Below are 14382 nucleotides of genomic sequence, written 5' to 3'. Positions count from 1 at the left end.
CAAAATATATATTTTCAGCTTCCTACCATATTATAACATTCCCTTATCAAAAAGCACGCCTGAAGAGGTTTTATGTCATCCATGCATGTTTGAAGATCTCTCCTGAGCTCTATTCAAACCCTCCTTACGGTTAGCTGTAAGATTCTGTGCAATGCTCCAGTCACAAGCCTACATCACCCATTCTCCCAAATAACAATTCTCTATAAATATAGAAAAGCAAGATAAACAACTGTACACAACAACTTGTGATGTGCAGTAGTTGCATTACACTGATTGTGTTGTAATAGTGCTGTGAAGGGGGAGTGACTTAGTGCGGGGAGTAAAGGGAGTGTACGGCTGGTTAATGGCTGTTATTTTGTTTATGAAAAAAACCCCACCACACTTTCTTTCACATTAACTAACATCACCTTAATATTAATGCAGACTTTGAAGTGGCACATAAGTAATGTGAGGTGGAAACGCCAAATATTGCACTTACAACCCCAAATTTGCATAAAAAGTTTATTTGCTTGCTTCAGGTGGAATTTGATTTATGTGCAAAACAGTAAAAGCTAATTTTGGAAGGTGAAAACGTTTTCTAGAGGTGCACAGCTAAACAAACATTGCAAGATATATTCTTAAAGAGGGGGTATTATGGAAATCAACTTTTTGGAGCTTTCTACCATGTTATACCATTGTTCCCTCATCAAAAACATGCCTGAAGAGGTTTTTGATGCCATTCATGCATGTTTGAGTATTTTACCCCTGCACCCTATTTGAGCCCTCCTTACAATTAGCAGAACGATACTATCCAAAGCTCAGCCCATGCTCCCACATGACAATTCTCCATAAATATACAAAAGCATGATGCAAAAAAATACACTACAACTTCACAAACCTGACCTGATTTGCAGTAGTCTCATTAGCAAAATGCACGTAGAATCTGTTGATAGTCCTTTGACGGGAGAGTGAATAGCACAGGGAGCTATGGGACAGGGGACTCAGAGCAACAAACATGAAACTGAAACTTAGAAAACATATTAATATGTTGTTTTCAATGAATACAGTGGTCCCTTGTTTATTGTGGGGGTTATGCTCTAAGAATAATCCGCAATAGGCAAAATCTGCAAAGTAGTCAACTTTATTTTTTATAATTATTCTATATGTTTTAAGGCTGTAAAAGCCCTCACCCCACACTTTATACACTTTTCTGAGACAGGCATTAACATTTTCTCACATTTCTCTCTTGTTTAAACACTCAAAGTTCAAACTTTTGTAGATTATATCGCCCTTCCCCGATGATCTCATTAAAGTTGTTGTTCACGTGCCTCTGCTCCAGCGGTATCCACAGAGGCGCCTCTCCGTGCAAAGAAACACTTTTAAGTCCAAAGTGTTTCTGAAATTTGTCAGTACAGAACATTTCATCAACATTGTGGATTTTGTCAGGGAGAAAACTTGCAAACACACAGCACTTTGGAATCACACTGCAATCCAACATTTATGTAAATTTGGCTGAATTCTGTACTGTACAGGAGACACGGTACGAAGGACTGATTGACAATGGTCTACAGTCCATTAGCCAATCAGGACGCAGAACACAATGTGCGTTCATACGCTGTAAAAACAGCATGCAAAATCATGCTAAAAAAAATCAGCGAAACAGCGATGCCGCAAAAGGTGAACCGCAATATAGCGAGGGGCAACTGTATAGCATTTTCAGACAATAAATGGTAACATGGTGATCTAAATATGCAATGTGTTAGAAGTGTAATATAACCTTTTTTTTTAAAGCCAAACCATAGAATATTCCAGGCAGAGCAATAAAATCTGGAAATAAAATGTTACATAATGCTCCTTTAAGCTCCAAATGCAGTGTGCTCCTACAGTAAATGCCATCTGATACTGTATCACTTGTGTACATGTGAGAAATGTGTGCATACAGCTGACTGTGTGGGAGCAGGTTGTGATGGTTAATTACAGCAACATTTACACCACCAGTGAAGAGGACAATTATGTGACTCCTGAGCACTCTACTGATACCGATACTGTGTACTTGTGCATATACGGAGCAAAAGTACAAACACCACACAGGGCATGATCTGTCCTTCATTTTAACATTTGTTCATATGTAGCTTTTCATTATACAAGACAAATTTTGAGTTTTCAATAAAGTATTCAGAATCACTAATAAAAGCTCTTTGTTGTAATATATTAACATTGGTCAACATGGTCTAATTTTTAATCCAGAGATCATCGTTGGCAATAAAGTAAATGTATGTAACCTTTGGAAGATTAAAATTGAGAATGAAGACAAATAGTTTAAAATTTAAATCCCATCCACTAGATTTGATCTTCGGAAATAAAGTGAAGAGTTTTTTGTTTGTTTGGGGTTTTTTTAGATTTTTTTGGAAAGTGACAATGTGCGTGAAAACAGATGCCTGTATTTGTGCCAGGAATTTAAACATGTCAGTTTGTTTTCCACATTTCAGAGTTAAGCACGGCTATCTTCCATTTACTCAATTACAGATGTTTTTTTTTTTTCTTTCCTACTTACTTTGAAACAACTATTGATTACGTTGTGTAAAACAATATTGACCTGTGTAATGTTGTGATGTCATTTGAAACTAGACACACACCAATACAATGCTGGTATCGGATATTAGTGCCAATCCTGAAAAAAAAAAAAAAACTGGACTGGATATCGGTTTCCAAATCGATCCAGTCTATATCCCAGAAGGTCTAATAATGTTTGAAGTTTTATTTATACAATTGTTCAGTAGTTACTTCAGGAATAAATAACAGCTACGTAACTCATTAGGATCAGTTTTGTTTAAAGGAAATAAATGCTGTTTTCGATCTTCACTAGTATTGGTCCATACCTAAAGCTATAGTATCAAAATCGGAACTGAAAAGGCTGGATTGATCCCCCTATTTGAAACCCGGCAATAAGATCTCTATGGAGGAAGGCAGATGGCGGACTCTTGTTGAAAAGTTACACAGTCAACCTTTAAATTGACTCTTGGAGCTTTAATGCTATATTAGAATGTTGTTACCTTCTTAAAAGTAGACCTGGAGCTATTTTGTTTCATTCACACATGTTTGAGTAATCCTATATTATTATTCTGTCTACATCTCCCAAACTCCTCTGTTCCACCTTATGATGTCATTAAGTGGTAGTTTTCTGAGTTAACAGCTAGCTTTTACCTTTAGCAGAGATTGACAATTCTAGGGTTAAAATTATCCAAATGGCTCTAGTGAAGGTGTATGGAGTTTAAAAACACAGTGGAGCACTTCCTGTGTTACCACATGACATCACAAGGTGGAACAGCGTGTTTTCTGTGTAAGAAAATAACTCAGCCTACATGTGCAGGGCATATGTGTTAAACGTGTGAATGAAACAAAACACAACTCCTCTGTATGGGCCCTCTCTATCTAAAGGCTATGCCTCGGCTTTCTAATAAATAGACTATGCCCGGATGACAAGTACCCTGCTCCAACACGACCCTATGCCCACCTCCTCTGGCTCAGTCTACTCCCCGAGCTGTCCTCTTCACTGCTAAGCCCTTTATCTCATATCTGAGAATCACCCCCCCCGACACCAAAGGCTATGCGGTCACTCCACATGTCTCCATGGTGACAAATGTACCATGATAGTTTGTGCGGAGGTGTAGATGGACTTCACATATCTGCTGCTCTGACCCCTGTGTTAAGCGCCAATAACGCGGCCATTTTCGTGAGGGACTGCTTCATAATACAGAGGTGAGCGGTAATTCACTGGTGAATGAAACAATGTCACAGTATCCATCTGTACTCCAATAAAAAAGACATTTCTCCTCCAACGTGACGGACATGTTCAGACATACCGACAGGATCCCTTCGTTTCCGAGGAAGATGAGGTAGGAAGAGGAGGAGGAGGAAGAAGGAGGAGGGAATCGTAAGCAAGGATAAGCACAGATTTTCTGATGTCTTCTTATGATAAAAGAAGTAACATCATCAAAACTGCCTTTATCCATGCCTAGAGAACTCCACCCTATTCGCATGGAGACGGGAAAGCAGAACACACAGAAGTCCGAAGTACGAGTTTGGAAAAGGTTTAGGACAGAAGTGAGATGGGATGAGCACAGTGTGAAGAATGTGATAAGGGCAACTGGTAATATGCATTAATTAAGATGTGTCAGATATCAAAATCCATCTCCAAGTTAGGTTTAAGTTTTAAAGTTTTAGAGACACATACAATGTTTAACCAGAGCCCACACCACAGCAGCGAGTTAAAAACAGTTCTTGACAGAGGTGTAACTGTACACATCTCCACTGAAAAATGCACGAAAAAAAAATTCATAGCATAGGCCCTAATGCTGAGCACTCATCTCACCATGACACTATATATATGTTTATATATATATATATATATATATATATATATATATATATATATATATATATATATATATATATATATATATATATATATATATATATATATATATATATATATATATATATATATTCATTATTGAATATAATATACAGAAAAATAAACATTGTAATGTATTAACCGACCATGTTGTGAACAATATTAACATTAATGCTAAATTAGCACCACTCTGTCACAGCCTTGTATCATCCATGTTTCATTTGTTTCTTAATTTTAACTTCCAATTAAGTTAATGCAGTGAAGCTGAGTGTCAAGCTGCAGTCAAGCCAGCCAGTGACAGTGGTGGACTCAATTAAAAGGGTCCATATAACATTTATTTTGATCTGTGTTATTATGTTGTTTCCACATCAAAAACATACCTGGTGTTTCATTTCATTTCATTCACAAATGTTTAACACAAACCCTGTATATTTAGGTAATATAATATAGAAAGTGCTCCACTTTATTTTTAAACTCCACACACCTAGAATCATGGATGTTTTCAGTCCTGGAATTTCCAGTCTCCTCTGAACTAAAGGTCAAAGGAGCTGTACACTTGAAAACTACCACTGCATGACATCACAATGTAGAACCAGAATTCCCACTTTAAGCTTTGAAGATGCAGAGAGACTAATGAATAGGATTACTCAAACATGTGTGAATGATACGAAACTTCGGGTAATAGGGTAGCAACAAGACAGCATAGCTTAAAGCTCACAAGAATCAACTTTGTGTAATATAGGACCTAGATATGGACCTCAGATATGGTTTAGGTGATTTTTTTTTTTGGGTAAATTATTGAACTAAAATGGTTCAGTGGAATTTGTGTACAGTAACACTCCTATCACCACAGCACAATGTGCACCATCATCACAGAGACGCTACATGTCAGGGAGAGGAGACAGGTTAGAGGTCATACAGAGGTCATACAGAGGTTGTACATGGTCGTACAGGGGTCAACAGGAAACACTTCACTGAGCTGGGTCCAAGCTGCCTCCATTCACTGTGTCTCCACCGGATCTTCATAACATCATATTATTATCAGAGTGCAGCTTTTTATAAGGCTGATGGAGGGGAAAATAGTGCGTGGAGGCAACTTGGAGTGGGAACAGAAAGCAGCCATTCCTACCATGGTGACTGTGGGAGCGCAGTGGCCAATGCTTTTCTCCTATAACACACAACCAGGTGGTTAGGCAGTAGACCAGGGTCAGAAAAAAAATTAATTGCAAAGGGAATAGATATTTTAACATTCATTACATTTTTGCAAACATTTTGAACAATCCAGATACAACTTATAAGAACAAGATTTGTAAAAAAACATCTTTGATAATTGGACAATTTCTATTAACAGCCATACCCTTTTATTATTTATTAAACATTAATAATTATTAATTAAACAAAGGCGGGTATTGCACTTATGTCTGCTATGCAGATATAATCTATGACACCCGTGGATCATAATTTGGACATTTTGAAAAGCAATATTGATCAAAAACAACTTAATTAAAGAAATAAGTCTGGTGACTTCTGCATTAGACAACTGAGGTTCCCAATGGGAGCTGATAGAAACGTCAACAGAAAGCATGCAGCTGTTGGCACCTCCCATGGATAGCTACACATTACGCTCGCAAGCAGAGAAATATTTTTCATTTGTACGAAAAAATGAAAATATAAAATATATATACTACATATATAAAAATATGACTATGTGACATTCCTACGCATATCAAAGATTGAGAAAATACCATTGTATAACAAAATAAGTACAGAGCAGTTGGTGAGTACTGGTGGCGGTGAAAACAGGGGTTGATCATATGGCATCTTGAAAATAAGTGATTAAAGATTGCTCAAAAACACACAAATCACTCCAAATACAAGTTTGGATGAGTAAATGGCGAGGAGAAACAACTATATCACCGTTAAAAGCTCTGAAAAGTTGATTTTGCATATTAGGTCCACTTTTAGACTTTTTGGTATGTTTTACAACTTATATCAAATCTATATTTATAGATAGTGGCTCTTTTGCAGCAAAGAGTCAATTCAAACTCTTGGAGAAAGTGTGGCTACTGCTAGCAGCAATAGGGGGTGAAACGTGGTTATTATCAACATCATGCTAACAGAGGCTTTATAAGGAAACCATTTTAACCACTGAAATGATCAGTCTGGAGAAATTAAATTGACTTGGAGGAGTACATCCTGGTTGCAGTTACTAAAGCAGATACTTTGCCTAAAATGTCCCAGGTTGGCATAGAACTTAATGGAGACAAGTAGGTGGTGTGTATGTGGAAAGGCAACCCCACTCACTGTAAAAAAAAATGCATGTTTTTCAAGGTGTTTAAAAAAAAAAAAAAAGAAAAAAAAAGGAAATTACAATATAATAATATATAATAAGATAATACATTTTGTAAATTGTAAACTGCAAAACTGATCCAAAATAGCTTAATAATAGAAACATATCCATTGATTTCCATTTCAAAACTGCACAGACAGGCCCTTCTTTTTATGACCCTGCTGTATTATTATTATTATTATTATTATTATTATTATTATTATTATTATTATTATTATTATTATTATTATTATTATTATTATTATTATTATTATTATTATTTTCACAGTAAGCACAGAGCAATGGGTGGAGATAGGAGGTTGGTGAAAACAAATTTTCTGAGCACTCAAACCTCAAATGCATGGTGACATTTGTCAAACATGCATGAATCAATCCAAAATCAACTCCGGGTAAGCCACTGACGAGGAAACACTAGCATAGTTAAAAGCTCACAAGTCCACTTTAATACATACTGTTAAAGGCAAAGCAGCACTATCTCTTCAGAGACCAGACTAGAAAAGTTAGTGGGCTTTTACACATGTGAGTAAAATTGAAGTATTGATTTTTGAGATGCAGAAAACATTCAGTAGCATTATGTGTGCTCTATAAGAGCAGCCCTGTAGAATTGTTGAGTACAATGTCACTTCCGGGTCCAGACAGCATCAGCTGTTTGAGAATAGTGGACATATTTACAATTTTTGTCTTTTTTTTTTTCACCAACAACACATCTCACGCTAAAAAGAGGTCACAGCCATTTAATGCAAAGGTTATAATGTTAATGCAAGGTTATAACTGTGACAGAAAGTGCACAAGGTCAAAGGGCTCATATTTTGCTATTTTCGGATCAATGTTATAATGCTACTTCCCCATCAAAAACATACCTAGAGCTTAGTTTTTGTTTTTAAACTCTATAGCCTACAGCTTCACTGGAATAATTTTGGTGACTACAGCCCTGTAATTTCTACTGAAGTAAAGGTAAAAGGTCGCTGTTATCTTCAAAACTACCACATGACATGACAAGGTGAAAGAGAGCATTTTGACCTTTGGAGATGTGGACAGACTAATAAACCAGGATTACTCAAACATGTGAGTGAAGCAAAACTCAATTCCAGTTCCAGGCAACAACATATAAACATGTCTTAAAGCTCACAGAAATGCATTTTGTGTAATATAGGGTCTTTAAGATAAGAAGCTAGGCTCAGCTAATTTAATTTAATTTATTACTACATTATATACATATTTGATACAGTCTGTGGTTAAATACACTTTTGAAATGTAATTGCCTTCTGTTTCATTAGGAACAAAAACAAAGCTAGAAATCAGCTGTGAAGTTTCTGGTTGGACGTGGATGTGACATCATCACCTAACAATCCCGTAGATGTCCTTTCAGATGCAGTTGGAGAAATTGGTTGAAATCATATCAAACATACAACTACATGTTGCATAAGGACTGCAAAGAAAAGTAAGAGCATGCCAGAGCTCGTACATGGACTGAGTCTGGGGACACGTGAAGGTTTGGAGGCTCATATCGATTGTGTTGGCTTTTATCTCATGTGTACTGATGCCACCTGACACTGCGACACAACGCATCACGTCACCTCATGCACCCTCCACCACACTCAGGGATGCACACGGTTAGCAAACCACAGAGGGGAGGAAGGGGCAGGGATGAGCAGAGAGGAGAGGGGAAGCCAGGGAGGAAGCACAGGGAGTGGGTAGAAAGTGGGGAGGAGAAGGGAGCAGGAGGGGTGGGAAGAGCAGACGGGGAGAAAGCAGAGCGGAGCAGGGAGGAGAAGAAGGGCAGGGACTGGGGGAAGAAAAGAGAGGAGAGGGGAGAAGCAGAGAGGAGTGGAGCAGGGAGCAGCAGGGGAGGATGAAGGAGCGGAGAGGAGACAGTATTAGAAGTGTATAGAGCAAAGAGAAGCAGGGAGGAGGGGTAGGGAGGAGCAGACACAGAGAACGAAAAGAGGAGCAGGGAGGTTGATCATAAAGAATAGGGAATATGAGCAGGGGAGGAGAAAGGAGGGAGCAGGGAGGAAATAAGAGGAACAGGGGGGCGTAGAGGGGAAGAGGGAGTGGACTTGGACGAGGAGCAGGGGGAGGAGGAAGGGGCAGAGAGGAGAGGAGGAATAGGCAGGGGAGGTGCGAAGAGTAGAGCATGAGAGATGAGCACGAGAGAGCAGTAAGGAGAGGGCAGGAGGAGTGTAGAGAAGAACAGAGGTGTAGGGAGAAGGAGCAGAAAGGGCAAAAGCAGGAGAAGAAGAGAGGGGCAGTGAGGAAGGAGAAGAAACAGGGAGGAGTGGAGAGAGGTGGAAGAAGGGAGGAGCAAAGGGGAACCATGTGTGTGCAACACACTCTGATCTATCACCATTGATCAGCCCACTCTGACCTCTGTATGACATCCACACCATAACACACATGTCAGGTTTACATGCTTCTTGGGGACATTACATTGACTTACATTCTTCTTTTTGTATATTTATTAAGAATTGTCATGTGGGAGCATGGATGGGCCTTGTCGGCTGACCATAGCACAGAATCTCACTGCTAACCATAAGGATGGTTTGAATAGGGCCCAGGAGAGCTTGCTAGAGATTACTAACTCAATCATGAATGGATGACATCTAAAACCTCTTCAGGCATGTTTTTGATGCGTTAACAACATTATCACATGGTAGAAGCTCAAAAAAGTCAATTTTGTATAATACCTCCTCTTTAACCAGTCAGTCCTTGCCTATAAACACTAACCTTAACCTATTTTAACCCATATCCATAAAGGTACAGTATGTGGCTTTCTGAGGTGGCATGTCACCTACATGATTCCATGGAAATAAAAAATTAAAACCGTACTTTCAAACATTCTCCATGGAGCTAGATATGTTTTATGACAAAATGTGGAAGATTAGATCCAAAGGAACAACATTTCCATGGAAACAAGCAGAACAAGGCTCTTCTTCAGGCCAAAAAGGAGTCAGGTTTGTGGAGATGCAAGTCTGCTTATAGAAAGGATGCTTGCTTATAATTTAGTCTATTTTTTATTTATTTTTTGGCTAAAATGGCTAAGAGTAATCAAATATCATGTTGTGTTAAAACAAAGCTCAGATTAAAGTCTAACTTGAGCAACAGAGCTTCAAACAGAGCAGAGCCTAGTTATCACAAGACCCTTGGGAAATGTTGCAAAAATGTTAATAAAGGATATGCCTGATGTTTGTCCCCATAAGGCTAGCCCCAGTGTGAGTGTGTGTAGACCCCACAATGTTATATAAACCCTCCCACACACCCGAGACCCCAGAGCATTCTGCTTTCATATGGACTGCATTAAAATCAAGGCAAATATCAGGATGCATTAGACTATAAGTGGTGCAATTAGCAAAGGATGTCACTCCATATTTTCCCTGGAGAGAGGGACATGTAAATCCTATACATTCTGGTTAATGTACGTGGTAAAAGGAGCAGCACTATAGGATTACAAAGAATACATAGATTTACATTCCAAAGCGCATGGGAATTACACAAATACTAACGCTCGATAAATGTTGATTATGTAACGTTTCAGGTGGAGTGTTCATATTATAGAATGTCTAACAGTATGGCATTAAACTGTTCAAGCTCCATGGCACTGCTTTGGTATGCATATTTTCAAAAAAATATGAGTAACAGCACCCAGCAACCTCAATGTTAACGTTAGTACTTCCTATTCAGTTTTATCTCTATATGTTTTTTGCCAAGTCATGCTAAAATTAATAAAATAAATAAATAAAAACAAATACAAGATCAGGCAGTGGACAGAGAGCTGCAGATCATGATATGTTAAACACTAAGCAAATGAAATTAATACTTCACCGGAGGACACTTCTGTGTTTAAAAAAGAGAGATGACAAATGTGCAGTTTTCTACATTTAAAAATGTTCTTTTAATTCATTCATTTTTAAAATAGGTGTTGTTCTTATATTTTACACTTTAAAGTTTTTAGTGAGCTAGCTATCGTGCTGCTGCGCAAAGAGCCTATTAAATAAATTCTAAATGTAGAAGGATAATGTCATACTGTAGTGTAGAACATTCCACACTAAGTGATAACATCGGCATGGAGACAAGCAGGCAGTGGACACACCATCAGAAAAAAAAAAAAAAATAAAAAAAAAATAATGACATAACGTACCTTTAAAGCTACTATCTGTATGTTTATTTCACATTTTTTCACCAGTAGAGGGCATATGAAACTTTGACTTGTTGTAGCCTGTATTAAGGTTAATCCTTCATCAAAAACATGCCTGTAGAGGTTTAGAGGCTTATAAATGCATATTTCTGTAATTTAGTGCTCTTTCCTGGGCCCTATTCAAACCCTCTTTACAATTAGCATTACGATCCTGTCCAATGCTCCACCCACAAGCCTACATTACCCATGCTCCCATATGACAATTCTCCATAACTATACAAATGCATGATACAATACAATACACTACAATGTCACAAACCTGATGCAATGTGCAGGAGTTTCATTAGCAGGATGCACTCAGATTGTATCACTCTGAAGGGGCTGTGACTTTGTGTGGAGCAAAGGGAGGGTGGACTCAGAGCATCAATACAGCATTTTCAAACAATAAAAAGTAAGATGGTGATCTAAATATGTTATTTGTTAACAAGTAATACCCCACAGATGTGTAATACATGAAAGTGCTATCTCAAAAAACATTTTGTGTTTTATAGTAACAATTTGCTTGCTTAGACCTTGATTAAACTGGGACCAAATATAGGATTTAAACAGGATTAAGCCAGTACTCACAGGCCTATACCAGAAATAACTAGAACTAAACCAGTACTTAAACTAAACTAGTTTAAGTACTGAATTATAGCAAATGAGATGTATACACTGTAATTCACAATTAATTAAAAAGAAATTAAAACATCGTGATTGTCTTTTTTTTTTTTACCAAATGTGAACCAATTACAGTTGTCCTTGAAAATAAGAAGTTTTAATTTCCCATTTCAAAATCACAACTTGACAAAATGGCTCCTTTTACACGTTGACAGTCTACATAAATATCGATCAGCCTGTAATGATCATGGATTCATTTTACTCTTTTGACCCTGATCTGGCAGACACTTGATTGGCCTTTGGATCACCCAAACTGACCAATAGTCTTCTTCCCTTTCTCTCTCTTTTATGCAAATGAGCACCTGAGAACTAGCTGTATGTCCTTGAGCCCACTCAATAGCGATCGAAGAGCTGATAATTCTATAGTGCAGCGTACTCATCCCGCGGCCATGCTCCTGTCCAGCTTTTGTGGCCCTATCTGATGCCTGCTCTGTGGAGATAATCCCTCACTGACTGCAGGGGACAAAGGGGGATGAGGTGGTGGTGGGGAAACTGGATGCTGGGGGCCGGTAATTACAGGAGAGCCATGATAAAAAGACCACAGCTACGGGATGTGGGTCGCCAATGCCAATAATCTCCACAACATAAACAAATACCTAAACTGCACCGAGCTTTCAACCAAATAGAAGAGAGGTCAAGTAGTTTTGGATAGGATGTACCAATCGTTTTTTCTGTTCCAATATTGATACCAGTAGTTTGACTTTAAGTATTTGATACCAGTGGAAAGATTGAAAATAGCTTTTATTTCCTGTAACAGATTTTTCCCATGTATTTTAGCAAACAATGTTATTTCTTTCTTGAGGTTGAAATATGTCCATTATGTTTTGAAGCCTTTTTTTGTCTGATAATCAAGAGCTGCATGTTTTCATGCTAGTTGTTGACAGGTTTACCATGACATCAAAACGCCGCTCTGGTCTCTGAGTTGTGAAAAGCACTTATAAACTGATTATGGTGGATAATTAGGATGCTCAGAATGCTTAAAGTAAGAGGAATAACTGGACCACTGCAAACAGTTTAAAATGAAAAAGTTCTGTTGTCACATTTTTAAGACAGTAAAAAAAGTGACAGTAAAAATCTGGCACAGCACCTTTAAACATGACAAACATATGAGAATGGATGCAGTTATATTATTGAACCAGGTATTCATCAAATAACTACAAAGCAGCTTTGCATGAATAAAAGATCAAACTGTATGAGATGTTCAGGGCGAATCTTATTCTCTCAGTGTAGATGTCCAAAAAAGGCTTTGTTCCTTTGTTGAAAATTGTAATACAGTGGTCCCTCACTATATTGCGGTTCACCTTTCGCAGTCTCGCAGTTTCGCGGATTTTTCAAGTGCAATTCTACATTCTTTTTTTTACAGTGTATGCATTGTATTCCGTGTCCTGATTGGCTAAGGGACTGCAGACCATCATCAATCGATCTCCTCCATGCCACTGTGCCCTGTACAGTACAGAATGCGTTCAGCCAAAATCCATAAATGTTCAATCGACACTACAATGGAGTGGCACCAGGACAAAGAGATGCAGTCAGAGGAACTCTGAAATACCCGAGTCACTATTAATTAATTAAACAAGAGAGAAATGTGTGGAAAATATAAATGCTTGTCTTAAAACATATATACATACAAACATATATAATAATTATAAAAAATAATGCTTACTTCGCGGATTTCACCTATTGCGGGTTATTTTTGGAACGTAACCCCCGCAATAAATGAGGGGCCACTGTATTGTTTTTAAAGGTCAAGCTCAGTATTGACACTTATTCAAAAGAGTACCTGATTTCAATATTCATTTAAGTATTAAATGTAATAGACTCAATACCATGATGATTAAAAAAAAAACAAACAACACTTTTTCTGTAGCCAATCGAATGAGATTTAAACCGTAGTACTTTCTTTTATATTCCCATATGGCCTTTTATCTGTGTAATCCCTCAGGTAGCTTCATAGTAGTCCATAGGCGTATACTAGTCTATGCGCCTTATACTTGTTCTGATACAGCTCAAGATTATTCTAAGGCTATTCAGCAAAGGTTCATTTTTGTCCTGAGAATATGACTTTTTTTAATATAGATACATCAAATAAGTACTTACTTTTGACATAAATTTTAGTAAGGATTAGTATCTGATTTTCGATATTTTTAACAACCCTACTCCTCGGTGTAGCTAGCCTGACCCTCTCTGTCATTCTAATCACGGAGAGAGGGTCAGGCTCCCAACCTCCTCGTCCACCTCTCCTCCTCCTGTCCTCCATCTTTCCACCCCCCACCCGCTCCACCCCTACCAAACTCACACTCACTCATAGCCTATAGCCTTGGATCTCTGTCTCTCCCGACTCAACACAACACCGTATTTATTAGTGTTGCTTTGTTATCCCGTGCTGCGTAAAATGCCCGCTTGCTCCCTGACAAGTTGTTTTTCCAGGCTGGATGAATGTGCCTGCGATTGTAAACAGCAGCTCTAATTGGCTGCGGTTTTCAAAGCTAGAAGGAGTTTATGTTTGGTTGGAGTAGGTTTTGTTGACTCGCGCAGAGCCTGGGGTAGAGTATGCACAAGGAGACCACACACTCGGGGCGATGGGAGCTGGGAACACGGCCGATTCACCTCCAAATGTTGTTTGTGAGTGTTGGAGCCAACAAGAGAGAGGGCAATGATAAAGGAATCGGCCTTGGTGTATAGAAAGGAGAAATCCCACAAAAACATTGATGTTATATCGAAATGCCACAGCAAATGTGACAGGAAAGCAAAAGAGGTACTATTCTACTAGACTCATATCATGTA

The 14382-nt window shown here is 38.2% G+C and overlaps 1 protein-coding gene across 5 annotated transcripts in view; it reads right to left on the bottom strand.

Annotated features, from left to right (window-relative positions):
• Positions 1 to 14382, bottom strand: part of LOC117387819 (protein shisa-6) — a 162381-nt gene that overhangs the window by 36043 nt on the left and 111956 nt on the right. For 3 of the 5 annotated variants that reach the window (XM_055229562.1, XM_055229561.1, XM_055229560.1), the window contains exon 4: positions 5523 to 5561. The exons of the other annotated variants lie outside the window; for them this stretch is intronic. In XM_055229562.1, the coding sequence (XP_055085537.1) occupies positions 5523 to 5561 (39 nt within the window). The remainder of the gene's footprint in view (positions 1 to 5522; positions 5562 to 14382) is intronic. 5 annotated transcript variants of the gene reach the window in all.

Source organism: Periophthalmus magnuspinnatus, chromosome 19 (assembly GCF_009829125.3).
Source record: "Periophthalmus magnuspinnatus isolate fPerMag1 chromosome 19, fPerMag1.2.pri, whole genome shotgun sequence".
Lineage (NCBI taxonomy): Eukaryota > Metazoa > Chordata > Actinopteri > Gobiiformes > Gobiidae > Periophthalmus > Periophthalmus magnuspinnatus.
This window is presented reverse-complemented; position numbering and strand designations above follow the sequence as displayed.